General features: G+C 40.5%; 1 protein-coding gene across 1 annotated transcript; it reads left to right on the top strand.

The window, feature by feature from the left end:
* The first annotated feature begins 492 nt into the window (after positions 1-492).
* LOC140859848 (uncharacterized) lies at positions 493-11,069 on the top strand. The gene is made up of 7 exons (XM_073262447.1): positions 493-535; positions 635-832; positions 965-1,148; positions 1,614-1,815; positions 1,936-2,076; positions 9,906-10,051; positions 10,442-11,069. Exons 1-7 carry the CDS (start codon positions 493-495, stop codon positions 11,067-11,069), a joined length of 1,542 nt encoding a protein of 513 aa, XP_073118548.1.
* Positions 11,070-19,410: the final 8,341 nt, after the last annotated feature.

Genomic DNA, 19,410 nt, shown 5'->3' with positions numbered 1-19,410 from the left:
GAAAGGGGAAGATACTTTGTACCAATGATTTCTGGTGATCCTGCTGAAGAGTTGAAACATTTTACAGAAGGATTGAATGCCTTCATCAGAAAGGATGTTAGACTAAGTGGAGCGAAAAATTACAAAGATGCGGTGGATCAAGCCATGCTGTTCGAAAAGGACAGAAATGACAGTATCCGAGAGTCACAGGAAAAAAGATCTAGTTATTAGAATCGGGACCAACAAGGAAGTTCTATAAGAAAGAGACCATACCAAGCCCCACCCCAACACCGACCATACCAACAGCAGCAGCCTCGACCTCAGGGGCAGAAACAATTGGCTCTACCAGCACCAAAACCGGCAATTGCACCAACAACTTGTCAAAAATGTGGAAAACTTCACTCAGGTCAATGCATGGCAGGGACTGGAGTATGTTTCCTTTGCAAAAAGCCAAGGCACTATCGAAAAGATTGCCCTCAATCCAAAGAACCGGTAAAATGACGAGTTTTTGCAATGGCACATGATCAAGTGGATCCAAATACAACTATAGTTACAGGTATGATTAATGTTTCCAGTAATCCCGCTCATGTCTTAATTGATACTGGAGCTACACATTCATTCATATCTGTTGAATTTGTTAATAAATCGGGTTTAGTACCGGATAAGTCAATATCAGGATTTAGTATATCCTTGCCTTCAAGGGAAGAATTGAGTAGTGATTTGATTATCAGAGGATGCAGTGTACAAATGCAGAGTCACGAGTTACTTGCTGATCTTATTATCCTGAATATGTCTGATTTTGACGTGATATTCGGGATGGATTGGTTGTCTCGATACGAGGCTACTATAGACTGTAAACGGAGAACGGTTTCCTTGAAAACTAAGGATGGAGAACCGTTTCTATTTCATGCCACACCGAAACATAATTCATCTCTTTTAATTTCAGTGGGTAAGGCATGACAACTGTTGAATAAAGGATGTGCAGGTTTCCTTGCAAGTGTCACTTGCGACCAAGAATTACATCGACCGAAACTTGAAGACGTCGAAGTAGTGAGAGATTTCCTAGAAGTATTTCCTGATGATATTGCAGGATTACCTCCAGCTAGGGAGGTAAAATTTGGAATTGAACTAATGCCTGGAACCCAACCAGTTTCCAAAGAACCATACAGGTTAGCACCGACTGAAATGAATGAATTGAAGGAGCAACTACAAGAGCTACTCAATAAAGGCTTTATTAGAACGAGTGTATCGCCTTGGGGTGCACCGGTATTGTTTGTCAAGAAGAAAGATGGGTATATGAGACTGTGCATCGATTATAGAGAGCTGAATCGAGTAACAGTGAAGAACAAATACCCACTTCCAAGGATAGATGATTTGTTTGATCAGTTACAAGGGGCAGTAGTGTTCTCCAAGATCGATTTGAGATCAGGTTATCACCAATTGAAGGTGAAAGATGAAGATATTCTTAAAAAGGCTTTCAGGACTCGTTATGTCCACTACGAGTTCTTAGTCATGCCGTTTGGAGTTACCAATGCATCGGCAGTGTTTATGGATCTTATGAACAGAGTGTTCCAGCCTTTCTTGGATCAGTTTGTCATAGTATTCATAGATGACATACTGAATTACTCTCGTAGTTTCGATGAGCATCGTCAGCATCTAACTACAGTCTTGCAGGTTCTGAAAGAAAAACAATTGTTTGCTAAGTTCAGTAAGTGTGAATTTTGGCTGGAACAGATTGCATTTTTGGGTCACCTAGTTTCGGCTAAGGGAATAGAGGTTGATCCAGCAAAGATTGATGCAATTAAAAATTGGGTTACTCCAAAGAATGCTACAGAGGTACGAAGTTTATTGGGATTAGCGGGTTACTATAGGAGATTCATTCAGGATTTATCCAAGATAGCGCTGCCACTAACGTCATTAACTCGCAAAAGTGTGAAGTTTGAATGGTCTAATCAGTGTGAGAAAAGCTTTTTAGTTTTGAAGAAAAAGTTGATGACATCACCAGTACTAGCCATACCAGAAGGCACAGGTCAATTCGTAATTTATACAGATGCTTCCAAGAGTGGATTAGGGGCTGTCTTGATGCAAGATGGAAAGGTAATAGCATATGCTTCATGACAGTTGAAGATTCATGAAAAGAATTACCCTACCCATGACCTCGAATTGGCAGCAGTTGTCTTCGAACTGAAACTGTGGAGACATTACGTTTATGGTGATAAGTGTCAGATTTTCACCGATCATAAAAGTCTGAAGTACTTCTTCACACAGAAGGAGTTGAACATGAGGCAGAGAAGATGGCTCGAATTGGTGAAAGATTATGACTGTGACATTAGCTACCATCCGAGTAAAGCTAATGTAGTAGCAGATGCTTTGAGTCGTAAATCTGCAACTTTGAATAGAATGACAACTCAACAAGAGTTGATTGTAGATTTTGAAAGACTCAGATTGGAAGTAGTTGAGCCAATGGAAGTTTGTGCCTTATCAACCTTAACAATGGTTCCAAGTTTGCTCGACAAGATTCGAACATGGCAGGCTTCAGACCAGCAATTATTAACTTGGAAACTTAAAGATGAAGCAAAAAGGGGTGCATTGTATACAGTGAAGGACGGGGTCATGCATCACAAAGGGCAAATTTGGGTACCAACAGTAAATTCACTGAGGGAAGATGTAGCAACCCGACCCGGATCCACTACCTAATCAGAGTTAAGAGCATAATTAAGCATGCATTAAATCAAATTGTTGCGGAAGACTAAATACAAGTAGACCGGCAGAATACAACCGGCTAATCAAACTTGATTTATACAACCCAATCGAATTACTTTAAATAAAACCTACAGCTAATTCTGCTGTCTTCAAGGTCACTGGCTACTCCAGGCTCCTGGTGCTCAATCCTGCACCTATACCTGCCCCATCGAATAGGGTATCCAAATACACAAAAAATACTGGACGTGAGCTCTAAGCTCAATACGAAAGCACAGATAAACATAAAAATATGATGCATGCAAAGGACCGGGTATCCATATCTGGGATAACTGTATACAAACTGCTCAAACTGGGGCCTGGGATATAAGCTCGTCACAACGGGGTAGCTAACCACTGTGTGCGACCACTCATTCCCGAATCCCGAACGCGGACCGCGGAGTCCTCGAGGTATCAGTACCTAAGGGTACTCGATATCAAACGTCCTAACAGGGCTGAGCAACCCTAACTGGCTCATCTCAAAAGATATACAGATGTACATGCACAAGATGATATGCACATGCCGCATAACAATAATAACATGCAAACACATAAATGCAACATATAAGCATGTATATCCGCTGGCAATCTCAGTCAGTACTTACGTACCTTTCTAAGGCAGTCCTAGTAGTCCCACTCTATGTTCCAAGCCTATCATCAAGTCTACAATGCAAATACCCATGCATAATTCAATAAGCGCTAAAAGCCTTAACTAAGCTATTGCATACTCCTAAATAATTTAAGGAGACCATAGCTATACCTGCGTCCGTCGTCAGCCCACTAATGGCAACTATCCCGCAACTAGGGCACTCCCCTGCTGCGAATCCACAGCCTCGAACACGGCTCTACAACACGAGCACTGCTCCGCTACTATGTCAGACACTGTCTGACTATACTAAAACAAATACCCTACTCCAACTCTAAAATAAGAGTACCCAAAGCCCTTAAATAGGACCACGAGGGCGAAGGAGAGAATTCGGAATTGGCAAGAAATGAATGCCTCAGACCTTATATTTATAGGCATCGATCGGAACCTCCGATCCTTGATCGGAACGTCCAATCCTGCCATCGGAGCTTCCGAACATCCTTATCTGCCACATGTCAAAATCTCACTGGTTGACTTCGGATAGGGCGATCGGAGCTTCCGATCCTGCCACATGTCATGCATGAAGTAATATCGATCGGAGCTTCCGATCCTGCATCGGAGCTTCCGATCCTGATAGGAGCTTTCGATCTCACCTTCGGAGCTTCCGATCCTTCAGATACCAAATTGGTTTAATTAACATAATTAATCTCTTAATTACCAATTTCGGTTACGGGGTACTACATTCTCCCCCACTTAAGATATTTCGTCCTCGAAAATAGATCTTAAGTACCGAATGCAATACAAGGTACAGAAACATTCCTTATTCAAATCAAACGTTACAACCGAATACAGCTCATAATGGTCTTCACGCATCCTTTCTTCAAGCTCCCAAGTAGCTTCCTTAGTGCCTCGGCGCTGCCACTGAACTAACACCAAAGGAATGACTTTGTTCCGTAAAACCTTATCCATATAATCCAGGATACAAATAGGTTTCTCAGCATAGGTCAAATCCTTGCTCACTTAAACCTCAGACCGCTGCAGAATATGAGAATCATCCGCCACATACCGTCGCAACAGTGATACGTGGAACACGTCGTGAATACTGGAAAGATGCGGTGGCAAAGCTAGTCGATAAGCGAAATCGCCAATGTTCTCCGAGATCTCAAACGGACCGATAAACCCGGGAGACAACTTGCCTTTAAGACTAAATCTGAGAATCTTACGAAAAAGTGACATTCTCAGAAATACTGTCTCCCCCACTTCTTTCTAGAAGAATGGAGTACGACAAGTCGCCCGTACAACGCCTCAACAGGTGTCCTCCCAATGCTACGATGGTACCTATTGTTGTACGCGAACTTAATCAATGACAACTGATTTGGCTAAACTGAACCAAAAATCCATAGTACACGCCCAAAACATGTCCTCCAAGGTATGATTAGCGCTCTACATCTGACCATCTGTCTCTGGATGATATTCAGTATTTAAACTGAAAGCAGTGCTCATAGCACGCTGGAAACTCCCCCAGAATATGGAAGTAAACCTGGGTCTCGATCGCTGACAATGCCCACCGGCAGCCATGAAGTAGAACGATCTTTTGGATGTATAACCGAGCATTACGATCAATAGAGTGCTCTCGACTGCTCTTCGAATACCCATTGTTCATGCAAACCTTAGCAGTGATAGTTCCTCGTGAAGTATACCACTTGATACCGACTATCCCTCTTGCTAGAATCAGTTCGTACTAACGAGAAAGCCAGATACAACCAACCTGTATCTCCACTGGTCTAACACTGACATCAAATCCCAGAGGTAACCACAAGTGTTAACCAATCGATTCCCACTTGATGTCCTGCCACAGATAACAACCAATCCCGAAAGTTCCTAGCATCGACAGACTTACATTCCGTACTTATTTTCTTCGATGATGACTAATATTCTCAAAGAATGTCACCGCTATAATGCTGAACACATAGATGGGACCGCAACATCTACAACATTAGTAGTCTAGATTAAAGATCACCACTATCTCGTCACTCGAGATATCAATTGAATTCGCAACACTGGTTATCCAACCATAGATAACAATCCCAAGTCACACTTGACTTGCTACCAAAATGAACAAAACTAGTTCACCTCAACCCTTCGCGCAATCCATGACACATGCGGTAAACCAACAAATTTACCCGATAGATCTCGGTCGATCCCAACACCTCAATGGCATAGCACATCAGAACGTACTGGGAAATCACCGACAACAATCTCACTAGACTCTGAACACAGTCTCAGCTGTCGTATCATCCCACGAACAAAGAACTGATATCGGCCTGCTAATGCTCATTGAATTCCGCAACACTCGTCGAATCACAATTTAACGAAAATCCTCCGAGAAAACTGCTGGAAATGCCTAAACAAGTTTTTGGCTAACAGTTTCCCAAAACTGTAATCCAATAGCATGGAACAATTCTATTTCCAAAACTGGGTCAACCATTGCTAATACCAAGCAATGTTTAGATCAATTACGTCTTCTCTTACCATTGATAACTTTACCCGAGTTATCGAACTAGCCATGACTTACCAAAGTCAAAACATGCAATTACCTCCCGTGATCTATCGAACTTGAAAGTCCAAACGACTGCACTCCGAAAATCTAAACCACCCGAGAATCCTGAATGCAAATAATTTTTTTACTGTTCCGAGACATTTACTTAAAGGATCCAAACTCATAAGCACGACGACTTATAGTATCGTCCCAAGTATCTCTCGGTTCATGATATCTTAATTACTGATCTGCTCAACCAATCGACATCGTCGATAAGTTGTGACTATCACACAACTTGTCAGTACCAACCAAAATATGGCAACCATCCGCCAGGTCTTGGTCCTTTGAAATCTCACATGGCTCGATCAATAATCATGATCTCACAGCCATGTGTCCGCATATCCCAAATACTTGGAATCAAAAGAATCACAGCTGATTCAACTCACCTATCTCTGACAGAGTCAGACAATAGCTATTAGTAGTCACCAGTACCAATCTCGTATTGATAATGACTCACTACCAACTGTCGCTAAACTTGCTCCTGATAACTATATCTCTTGCTAAGACTGCAACAAATCGAGACTGAGTTTACTTGCCGCGGTGTCCCATCTGAAATCACCACCAAGTGTACACTGGCATGAATCACGCTATCCTCATGCCTCAAATAGTCATGTACAATCCTTAGCATCGGATATAATCTATCACTGAAGGAAACCATTAATGCTGAAAACCACTCATCTCCGAGTCAAATGTTTCAGGAATTTCACAAACCAAAACTTCTGGATAGCCCCTATCACAAGAGCATCCAAACCCCGACTAGATCCACTAGTCTAGCAGTATCCAATAGACTAAAACTATCTGTTCAGAGTACGTACTCGTCAAGGAAAATCCCTCCAAGACTGGTCCTTGTGACAAAACTGCAAGCCAATATCTCTGACGATAGTCAGATGATATCTAAACCGCTGACACCTAACCAGGCATCCAATCCAATGTCATACCCCGTCGTGACTGTTACCAAAACTCTAGACTATGTAGCCTTCCCACCGCCAAATCCTGAAGCACGAAGGCTTCCAGGCATTCTCCGAAGTACGAAAGACTCCCAGAGTAACACTGGAATAGGGTCGCGCTCCATCATGTCTAGTCATGGTCCCTGTCCACAACTCTTGGTATATACCCAACTTGGTATCCCGATGAAATCCCATCATCACGAAGTCTCAACCTATGCTGGTCAATCAGACTACTGTCCTAAGAAAACAACTTAGAACAAAAACTCAAAATTTCCAAACAAGATCGATATTTCTATGCTCCCAGATGAATTACCTCATCAATGACACTAACTCAGTCAAACGACTAATTAGGTCAGCCTTAGGAAGACACCTAGACTAACCCCATGTCAATCCGTTACCGTTGACTTACTCAAAATCCATGAGCTATCCTAGTTGATTAGTCAACTAATTCCAAGCCAAACTTAGTAACATTACTTGTAATCAAACACGAATCTTTGAATAAGTAAAACATGTATCATTCCTTCAAGTTATGTACAATTTCCTTTATTACAATCCCATGTAATACATACTGTATTCAAAATACAACAAAATGTACATCCAATAACTTGAACTGATACAACCAATTTCTGATGATTCATTACAACTGAAATACTATTTACAAATACATCAATACAGTATTTAAAGTCGTCGAACTTGTCTTCACTCCTTGAGCATGAAGCTTCCAATCGACACATGCATCGATACAAGCATACTTCCGTCCAAGTCTCTCTACCTGTTCTCCAACGAAGAACTCCGGAGAAATGGCACGTGATAGCTAACCAGCTATGCTCTGCGTCAGTGCATGTCAGTTGACTTCTTCTGCTCACGATCTACCATCAGCGTTCTTCTTGTATCTAAATCATGCTTTTGAACATGAAGTTTTCCGTATGCCTACCAAAAGCATCAATACAAGCATACCGGCAAAACCATGTTTTGCACGAGGTTAAAGACCTCACTCTCGAAACCTGTCATGCTTTAGGCACTCAAGGCATTCTCTGGTGAAGGTCTATCTTACAATCTCTCCAACTACGAGTGGAGAATCTTCAAGGACTGGAACCACATGGATTACTAAACACCATTCGTTCCAAAAAGCCCTCAGAGGTATCTGACGCGATATAACCGATCTTCTCTTCCAGTCTTCCCTGGCTGGAATCCATATGTTCTTCGATCAACATCCCAATGCATCGAATGATGAACCGTCCACAGCAGTCAGTCTATCTATCGATATGCTACTACTGGTGTTCTCATCACTGTTGCATTCCTTATAGTAAAAACTTCTGCCGCAAACCTTGGCACTGAAGAACCAAATCTTCTTTCGCTAGCCTCAATCAATCCTACAAGGATAATCAAGAGGTCTTATTATCAATTTCCTAAGTCCCTTGCATGCAGTTGCTCTGATACCATAAATTTAGCGACCCGACCCGGATCCACTACCTAATCAGAGTTAAGAGCATAATTAAGCATGCATTAAATCAAATTGTTGCGGAAGACTAAATACAAGTAGACCGGCAGAATACAACCGGCTAATCAAACTTGATTTATACAACCCAATCGAATTACTTTAAATAAAACCTACAGCTAATTCTGCTGTCTTCAAGGTCACTGGCTACTCCAGGCTCCTGGTGCTCAATCCTGCACCTATACCTGCCCCATCGAATAGGGTATCCAGATACACAGAAAATACTGGACGTGAGCTCTAAGCTCAATACGAAAGCACGGATAAACATAAAAATATGATGCATGCAAATGACCGGGTATCCATATCTGGGATAACTGTATACAAACTGCTCAAACTGGCGCCTGGGATATAAGCTCGTCACATCGGGGTAGCTAACCACTGTGTGCGACCACTCATTCCCGAATCCCGAACGCGGACCGCGGAGTCCTCGAGGTATCAGTACCTAAGGGTACTCGATATCAAGCGTCCTAACAGGGCTGAGCAACCCTAACTGGCTCATCTCGAAAGATATACAGATGTACATGCACAAGATGATATGCACATGCCGCATAACAATAATAACATGCAAACACATAAATGCAACATATAAGCATGTATATCCGCTGACAATCTCAGTCAGTACTTACGTACCTTTCTAAGGCAGTCCTAGTAGTCCCACTCTATGTTCCAAGCCTATCATCAAGTCTACAATGCAAATACCCATGCATCATTCAATAAGCGCTAAAAGCCTTAACTAAGCCATTGCATACTCCTAAATAATTTAAGGAGACCATAGCTATACCTGCGTCCGTCGTCAGCCCACTGATGGCGACTATCCCGCAACTAGGGCACTCCCCTGCTGCGAATCCACAGCCTCGAACACGGCTCTACAACACGAGCACTGCTCCGCTACTATGTCAGACACTGTCTGACTATACTAAAACAAATACCCTACTCCAACTCTAAAATAAGAGTACTCAAAGCCCTTAAATAGGACCACGAGGGCGAAGGAGAGAATTCAGAATTGGCAAGAAATGAATGCCTCGGACCTTATATTTATAGGCATCGATTGGAACCTCCGATCCTCGATCGGAACTTCCGATCCTTGATCGGAACGTCCGATCCTGCCATCGGAGCTTCCGAACATCCTTATCTGCCACATGTCAAAATATCACTGGTTGACTTCGGATAGGGCGATCGGAGCTTCCGATCCCGATCGGAGCTTCCGATCCCGATCGGAGTTTCCGATCCTGCCACACGTCATGCATGACGTAATATCGATCGGAGCTTCTGATCCTGCACCGGAGCTTCCGATCCTGATAGGAGCTTCCGATCTCACCTTCGGAGCTTCCGATCCTTCAGATACCAAATTGGTTTAATTAACATAATTAATCTCTTAATTACCAATTTTGGTTACGGGGTACTACAGAAGATGTGATGACTGAGGCTCACACGTTACCATATTCTATTCATCCAGGGAGTACAAAGATGTTCAAGGATTTACAGATGCTATACTGGTGGCCAGGTATGAAGAAAGACATCATTAAGTTTGTTAGCGAATGTTTTACATGTCAACAGGTGAAAGTTGAACATCAAAGGCCAGCAGGACTTCTGAAACCATTACATATTCCCACTTGGAAATGGGAAGATGTTACAATGGACTTTGTGATTGGGCTACCAATTACACAACGAAGAATGAATTCAATATGGATAATAGTTGACAGGTTGAAAAAGTCAGCTCACTTCTTACCAGTTAGAAACAACTTCTTGATGAATCAATATACAGAGTTATATATTCGAGAGGTAGTTAGATTTCATGGAGTTCCAGCAAGGATAGTCTCTGATAGGGATCCTAGGTTCACTTCAAACTTTTGGAAGAGTTTACATCATGGATTGGGAACAAAGCTAGCTTTTAGTACAGCTTTTCACCCACAAACAGATGGACAATCTGAACGAGTAATTCAAATACTGGAGGATTTACTCAGGGCTTGAATGATTGACTTTGGAGGAAATTGGGAATCGAAGTTGCCTTTAGTGGATTTCACCTACAACAATAGTTATCAAGCTACTATTGGAATGGCTCCTTATGAGGCTTTGTATGGAAGAAAGTGTAGGACTCCTCTACATTGGGATGAGATTGGAGAGAGAGCTGTGTTGGGACCAGAAATAGTGCAACAAACAGTTGATATGATAGCAAAAATTAGAGACAGGATGTTGACAGCACAGAGCCGTCAGAAAAGCTATGCCGATCGGAGGCGTAGAGAGTTGGAGTTCCAAGTAGGTGATCACGTGTTTTTGAAGGTTTCACCTTGGAAAGGAGTCTTAAGATTTGGGATGAAGGAAAAGTTGAGCCCAAGATATATAGGACCTTTCGAGATCCTAGACAAGGTTGGAACAAGAGCTTACCGAGTAGCATTGCCTCCAAACTTGGAAGGTGTACATAACGTATTCCATATCACAATGTTGAGAAAGTATATCTCAAATCCTTCCCATGTCATTCGCCACGAGCCAGTTCTATGGAAACCAGACTTGTCTTATGAAGAAATACCTATCCAAATTTTGGATACACAAGTCCGAAAGCTGAGAAACAAAGAGATCAAGATGGTAAAGGTCTTATGGCGCAATCAATTAGTGGAAGAGGCTACTTGGGAGACCGAACAAGATATGCGTAGCCGATACCCAGAAGTATTTGGTAAGTCGAATTTCGAGGACAAAATTCTTTTAAGGAGGGTAAAATTGTAAAGTCCAAAAATCCATTAAACTTGCTCACGATTATTTAAACATAAATTTTTAAGGATTTTATGCCTTAAATTGTTTAAGTTATGATTTAATGATTATGATTTCATGATTATATTTATCTTACATTTAACAATTTTTATTAAGTAAATGATTCCAGGTAGAGTTCGATTCTGGACTCGCGGGACGAGGCTAAACTAGGAACAAGATAATAAAGTACATTTTTACGAGTATTTTAAGTATGATATTGTTACATTTTTTATAAACGAGTCAAAAGATAGCATTTTTATCAGACGAGTCGAGATGTGTTTCTTTGACTGCATTTTAAGCAATCAATACACGATGTGCATTAATTATGAAAACTACACTTAACAACCTTATACCCTACATGTTAGTGATTTCCTTGATATATTCTATCAGACTTCTTCATTATCCTCATCTCCCTTACACATTTTTCTCCTCCCCCTCATTATTCATCATCTCCTTCATCAAATCCTTCAAGATTCAAGTGAGTTTTTGGTACCAGTTTTTAGTTCGTCCAAGGTTTAGCTCGTCTCCGAAGTTCCGGATCAACTCCTCCTCCATTCAAGGCAAGTTATTAAAGAATTTTAAACCACCATTCAAGATATATCTATTTTGATAAGAAATGATGTGTGTTGATGAGTTTTATGCATGATTTTAAAGATTTGAGAAGCATAAAAGCATGAGGTTTATGACATCGTGATATGTAAGTCGTTCTTGTGAAATTCTTGATAAATAATGTGTGATGATAGATTCTTATGGTTTAGAGTTGGGAAAGGACTGATTTTTAAGGTGTGTGTTAAACTTTGAAGTGTTGAGTTAGTTTTAGTTAAAGCTTTGAAGCGTTGCATGTGTTGGGTTGTCTCGGATTAGCAACACTTGTTGCAATTTTGTGGATTAAGTCTATTTTATTAATCCAAATGAGATGAGGCCAATTGTATTTGAAAGATATCTCATATAGCTACAACTTTCATGCTTTGAGTTTTGTCAAAATCATTTTATAAGATTGGCCAAAATCGCCCCGAAGTGTGTCAAGTGGTTTGAATTTTCGGCAGTGACACATCTCGGGAGAATAAGCATAACTTTTTACTGAAATATCCAATTAAGGTGAGGGTTTCGGAATTTGAAATCTTAGATCAAGTGCTAAAATATGTTTACCACGTTGTGCAAGAACTCTAAATATCAGTGTGAAGGCATAGCCACTGCAGTGCAGCAGAGCTGACAATGCACAAGTATAGCGCCCCAGCGCCTCTCTTCTAGCGCTGGAGCGCTGTAGCTTCGAATTATTTTTCTTAAGTTTTGATTTTTGAGTCCTTAATTCCTGTTTATGATATTTTAAGGCTTCTAAAATATATTTAAGAGTTTCTATGCAAAAAGTTTCAAGTTTTAAGTCAAGAACGAAAAGAACGACTTACGTGGACCGATTACGTTATGTGATGCATGTACATGTCTAAGTTTCTTTCATGAAAACTATGTTCAATATGAAAGTATGATTTTTATCATTTATTACATGCATGAAGTTATCGAGTAAAGTTTTATGTTCATGAAACAAAAGATAAGATGGAAATTATGATGTTTCAATGATGCTTCATGATGAATGAAATGATTTGTTGATGAAATGAATAATGATGAAGCATGAATGAATAATGTTATGTTGGATTATGAAGATATAATATGTTGATGCATGAAAATATTTTGATGTCTTATGTGTCTTTGTGGTGGCAATACGGGAACGGTACTCCGGTTTGGGTTCGGAGGGGCCCTCCCAAATACGGCTCAATGTACGGGTTAGGTCCTCCGGGATGAGCTTCGGAGGGGCCTCCGAAAATGAAAGAACAAATGTTACGAGGCGTAATGCCATATGATTGTTGATTAACAAGAAAAGATAAATGTGCCCATTATGACGGTTGCCACAATTTCGCATAATTCGTCACCAAATGATAAGCTTATGTTATGTTATGTTAAGTTTAAATGATTATTGAAATCTCATGATTTTTACTGCTTACTCTTGCTGAGTCTTTAGACTCACTATACTTGAATGATGCAGGTAATGAGGATGACATTTATTCATATGTCAATGAGTTCAATGTCGGGCATGAAGAAGAGCAAGGAGTCGGACCGGCGGGCGATGCATGAGTGTGTTATGGGTTGTTTGCAATGACTTGACCCCGGGATCCCAACCGAGTACCGATTGATATTTCTATTATCTGACTTTATAATCCCGATGTTTTGAAATCATGCATACATCCACCCTCATTTGATTTATTGATGATTAATACATTTCAATATGAGGTGTTTAATTGATATTGTATGCCTGTCTCTTTTACTAAGGAATTAAATATCTAACCGGGTTATCCGGTTGTTGTTTTTGTTTGTATGTGTACTTGACAACAGGAGGATCAGGAGCTGGACCGAGTCGTCTGGGTTAGCTCGGGGTGAGAATGATAAAAGTGAGACACCGTGTGTCGTAGGGTTGTATCTTTTGGACTTTTATTATTTTGATTAGTCGAATGAACCCTATAGTCGAACTTATTATTGTATTTTGGGCAGAACTTTGAATATTGTATATTCTAAATATTGATATGTATATGTTCTTGAGTTTAGAATTGATTTGAGTTGCCTTTGGATTGATTTTCCAGGTTCCTGCACTGTTCTGCCCATTTGGCCTACGCGCGGGCACGCCTCATATCGCGCACGCGCACGAGCATCCCGCGAGGCTTCTGGCCTCTTAGCCTCTGCGCGCGCGAGGCGATAGCTTGCGCGGGCGCAATGCTTGTTTAAAAAAAAATTTTGATTCATTCCCTTGGCTCTTTGTGTTCGATTGTAGTTTATTATTCGAGCTTGGAAGATTAGAAACGGGGTCTCACATTAAGTGGTATCAGAGCCATAAGATTCTTGGAATTGAACTATAGTAAGCGGGGTAGTTCGAGTCTGCAGGAATTGAATTCTCGCATGTGATTGTTTTATTTAAATGATTATTTTAAATACGTTCGAGCATGCTTTATTGATTCTTGAATTAATTGAATTACATGATTTTTTATTTAATTTATAAAGCATGAATTACGTGATATTTTTCTGTATTTGTGCTATTATCTGTTCTCGTATATCCTTGAGATTCATGAATACTCAGAGCAGAGTTTTGGACACCGAGGTTATGAGATTGAGATTGAGTTTGAGATATTGTGCCCTAACCCTTTGATACCAGATGGCACCTCGACGATCTGTGAGAAGGAATCAAGCACCTTTGGTACCTCCTTCTATTGAGAATTCGCAACCAGTAGTAACTCCTCCAAATTATCAAGGTAGTATTGAAGTGGATCAGTTTGATGCAACCGCGACCCCTATGGAGACTCTGTTGAAGAGATTTTGATCGTTCCGACCACCTACCTTGATGGGTACCGTGAACTCCGTTGATTGTGAAATTTGGCTAGAGGACATTGATCAGCTCTTTGATTCTCTAGACTATAGCGATGACCGCAGAATCAGGTTAGTCATACACCAGCTATAGGGAGTTGTTAAGAATTGTTGGACTTCAACCAAGAGAGCAAATGAGAATTGAGGCACCGTTGTCACTTGGAGTTTATTCAAGATTGAGTTCTACAAGCGATTCTTCCATGTGTCGTACCGAAAGGAAAAGGGTGCCGAATTTGAGAATTTGTAGCAAGGGAACTTGAGCATCGAGGATTATGTGAACAAGTTTGACAGTCTCTTGAGGTTCGCACCTCACATCGCAGACAATGAAGAAGCCAAGGCCGATCATTTCATCAACGACTTGAATCCTGATATTTTCACTTTGGTCAATACCAGGAGACCCAACAACTTCGCAGATGCTATGGATCAGGAAAAGGGAGCCAAAGCTGGACTTTTGATGCAGCGAGGAAATCAGATAGCTCCTCAGCAGCAGCAGAGATATTTTCAGAATCAGCCTGTTCAGTTTCAGCCTCAGCAGTGCCAGTATCAGTACCAACCTTCTCAGCAGTCAAATCCATCTCAGAGGGTTGAGGGAGTTAACAATGGCAAAAACAGGCGAGATCAGTATAGACCAAAGGGGAAGCAATTTTAATTGTCTGAGAGAAGTACATCGAGTTCCAGTGGCTCTAGACAGTTCAGTTCTGGGCAGAATTCAGGGTTTTCAGGAGCATCATGCATTAAGTGTGGAGGCCGTCACCCAATTGATCAGTGTCGAGGCGTGTAGTGACCCTTACCGAGATCATCTACTAAACAGAACATAGACATGCAATTAACTTAATCAAAACAGTAATCAAAATTAAACTGCAGAAACTATAAACATTATACAATCCCAAGGAAAGAAATCTGTAAATACCCAAATATTATACAACCAGATCGAACAGTGTATAAACCCAATACAATAGAATTGTGAGACCTCGGTTCTAAACATCAATTAAAGGAGTAATTAAAATAAGCAAGCATTAAAAGCCAACACATTTTTTTTAAAGGGCCCGCGCGGCCGCGCCTTTTCAAGGCGCGGCCGCGCATGACGCCGTGCCCGAAAAAGGGCGCAGGCGCACGGGCGCGCGCTAGGATGCGCGGGGCGCCTCCCTGGCTGCTCCGGTTCTAGAATCACCAAAAACAAGAACATCAAGCCATACAATACTCCGAAACATAAACATGCGTTACAAACTTGATTCCTCCATTTAAAACAGGAGTTCTGGAGTTCAACAACAAAACCAAAGTCGAGAACATGCAACAACAATATAACGATGAAGTTCGATAACTAAACATGTTCTAACATAAACTAGATTGACATGCTGGAATCGACTTCTAGACCGAGTCTCACTTCTACATCTTTCCCTCGAAGCTAACCATGCCTCTTCTGACTCGGTCCTGCCCCACCTGTTGCCAAGTACACATACCAACAAAGATAACAGCCGGATAATCCGATGAGAATAATATTCCCAGTAAAAGAGACAAACATGCAATATCAAATAAGTATCTCTAAACGAAATACATCAACTTCCAAATATTCATATATCAACCATGCAATTCCAAAACAAATCCAAATGAAATGCATGTCTTTAAAACTCTGGGATTATCAAGTCGGATAATCAAAACATTGCTGCTTTTGCTTTTGGGATCCCGAGGATGAGATCAAGTAAACAACTCACCGACTCTCCCAATCGAGGTGGTGCTACGTATCTCCATCCTCTAGACTTTGGTGCGACTATAAGGAGTATGCTAGCACTAGGTAAAATGGCTACACCCAGGCCACTCACAATATAATCCCCAAACGTCTATCATAAAAGGGTCGTCCTGCCCTGTGAGGACCCGGGTTGCTAATCTTATCTTAGGGCAATTTATTATAATTAACAATTAATCAAGTACACAAAGGATTTAAAGAACCAAGAGCTAAAAAAAAATTTTTTTTTTTTAAAAGTTACAGTGTCTCGCTCGATCGGCGAAAGTTGCCTAATCAAGCGAGCTCAAACTAGAAGCTCTCGGGTCCAGGGAATTCTTGGCCTCGCTCGATCGGTTAAAGTCACCCGATCGAGCGAGCAAGAAATTCAACTCCTCTGTTTTGAAAAATACATGGCTCGCTCGATCGGTGAATTTCACCCGATCGAGTGGGCTTCAATTCTTGAAAAATCTGCTGCTAACAAAGTGTTGTCAAAGGTAGAAATAATAACCTTAATCTCTTGTACAATCTACCAAATAAGATACATGCTATCTTATAACATCTTATAAGCTTCCATACACAAGCTAAGACATATACAACAACTTATACAACATTCTTGTATCTGTTCATCAACTCAAAGTACATGTCGTGCTGCTAAAACCCGTGTCCTCACATGCTAAGACTCTATCTCGAGCTATCCCTGTCTCTTCTGACTAGCTTCTGCCCCACCTATTGCCATGCACACATACAAAACAAAGCAATAGCCGGATACATCCGGTAAGAATAAAATCCCAGTATAAACTACATAAAGCGCGAGATAATAAATGTGAATGCAATGCATATGGCAAAAGAGGCTATCAAGCTGATATCAATAGGATATAAGTTCTTTGGGATCCCGAGGAAATAAAATCTTTAACGAACACCAACTCACCAATCGAGGTGAAGTTAAATACTTTATTTCCTCTGACTTTGGTGCAACTATAGTGAGTCTTCTGGCTCTGGAAGTAAGTTTACAATCCGTGCCACTCAAATACAACCCTCCAAACGTCATATGCACTCTAGGCTTTTCAACCCTCTGTGCTTATCTGGCTGGAATTCAAGATGAATGCAACATGTTCTGTATGCATTAAATGCTATAAAACATCTTGAACAACTAATCACATAAACATGTAAAGCAATCAAAGCATCTAATCACATAAAATACATAATCAACCAAGTATGTGATTAACAAGGGAATACTCGAAACAATAGATATTTCGAGTGTTCTATCCCATCTAGATTCGCTGTCATTTATACCTTTCAATTTCGAGTCTGAAAGTACTTCAAATCTGTAAATACAATCAACAACAACATGTCAAAATCTGCTCAGCTTCTCAACTTCATTTCAAATACAATGCTAGCAAACCTTGCTTCAACTCCTTCTCGGTTTGAATCGGGATTTTCGAGTCGTCAATCTTCGAATGAAAGCTGAGAAATAACATATCGAATAACTAACAAGATCAGATGCAACTCAAACCATACTCCTTTTAATCAATAATATCAAAGTCTTGACATTTTGCGAATCGACGGCGTAACGGCTACAAACCGGCAATCCAAACAATATCCAAAACAATCCAAAAATCAAGATCACTTATAATCTCATATCAATATCATCAAAAGCATCATAATCAGATAGGGTAGGGTTCAAATTTTGCTTCATAAAATCATATAAAATCCGAATGATAGTCTTTTTCCGAACCGTCTGGGAATATGTAATCGGTACAGCTCATAAATGCTTATATCTTAAAATAATAAATTTCCATCTTCAACATACAAATAAAGTCTGAGAAAGATGAATGAAACTTGTACCAAAACAAAGCTCTCGGAGCGGTGATCGCAGATATATATTTATCTCGAATTTCTGACGACCGGATCATGCAAAATCGAATCTTTTAAAAGACAAAAATGGCGTGAGGTTTAGAACTGATCTTATCCCTTTTCTTTCTGCTCTTCATGTGAAAAATGGCTGAATATAAGTATAATTTTAGATAAATATTAGCCAAATTGCAGTTTAGTCCCTAAACTTTTGGCTATTTGCAATTCAGTCCCTAGAAAAGCGATTTAATTCAATTTCAATCCTTATTCATTGAAGAATATTAGAATTTAATTCTAAACTCTAAATATTCCCAAATTAAATATTCTCGGATAAAAATTAAATAATGCCGGGCCTTAAATTTCTCCCCCACTAAGACATGAGTTCGTCCTCGAAATCATAAGCAAGCTGTATAGGCAATCTGTATACACATAAGATAAGGAAATAAAATAAAGCAGAATAAGAACTCACATCAATGAAACAACTCTGGAAATCTCTGTCTTATATCTGACTCAGTCTCCCAAGTCGCTTCTTCAGTGCCATGTCGACTCCACTGAACTTTGACTAGCTGAATTGTCTTGTTTCTGAGCTGTTTATCTTTGCGATCAAGAATCTGAATAGGCTTCTCAAAATAACTGAGAGTCTCGTCAAGTTCAGCTTCATCAGGCTGAAGAATATGGGAAGGATCAGGCTGATACTTCCGCAGCATAGAGACATGGAATACGTCATGAATACCAGACAAATATGGAGGAAGAGCGAGTCGATAAGCAAGATCGCCTATCTTCTCGATAATCTCATACGGACCAATAAAACGTGGAGATAACTTTCCTCTCTTTCCAAATCTGAATGTACCTCTAAACGGGGAAATCTTCAAGAAAACTCTGTCTCCCTGATCAAAAGATAGAGGTCGTCGTCTGATATTTGCATATTTTGCTTTTCTGTCTTGAGTTGTCTTCATTCTTTTCTGTATAAGCTTCACTTTTTCAGTCATTTCTCGGATCATATCTGGTCCAACATCTGGTACGTCTGAGATATCATCCCAATACAACGGTGATCTACATTTCTTTCCGTACAATGCTTCAAAAGGAGCCATCTCAATGCTCGTCTGATAGCTGTTATTATAAGAGAATTCTGCAAGTGGTAATGAATCTTGCCAACTAGTACCAAAATCTAGTACTATAGCTCTCAACATATCCTCAAGTGTCTGGATAGTCCGCTTTGACTGTCCGTCTTTTTGAGGATGATAAGCTGTACTCAGATGCAATTGAGTACCAAGAGCTTGTTGCAAGCTATGCCAAAAGTGTGATGTAAATCTAGGGTCTCGGTCTGAAACAATAGAT

This window comes from Henckelia pumila, chromosome 1 (assembly GCF_033568475.1).
Source record: "Henckelia pumila isolate YLH828 chromosome 1, ASM3356847v2, whole genome shotgun sequence".
In the NCBI taxonomy this organism is placed as follows: Eukaryota; Viridiplantae; Streptophyta; class Magnoliopsida; order Lamiales; family Gesneriaceae; genus Henckelia; species Henckelia pumila.
This window is presented reverse-complemented; position numbering and strand designations above follow the sequence as displayed.

Coding starts and splice junctions, on each gene's coding strand:
- LOC140859848 (XM_073262447.1), top strand. CDS start 493: ATGGCACATGATCAAGTGGATCCAAATACAACTATAGTTACAG. Junction 1,816..1,935: donor CTCCAAAGAATGCTACAGAG/GTACGAAGTTTA, acceptor TGGTCTAATCAG/TGTGAGAAAAGCTTTTTAGT. Junction 2,077..9,905: donor TCTTGATGCAAGATGGAAAG/GTAATAGCATAT, acceptor ACATGTCAACAG/GTGAAAGTTGAACATCAAAG.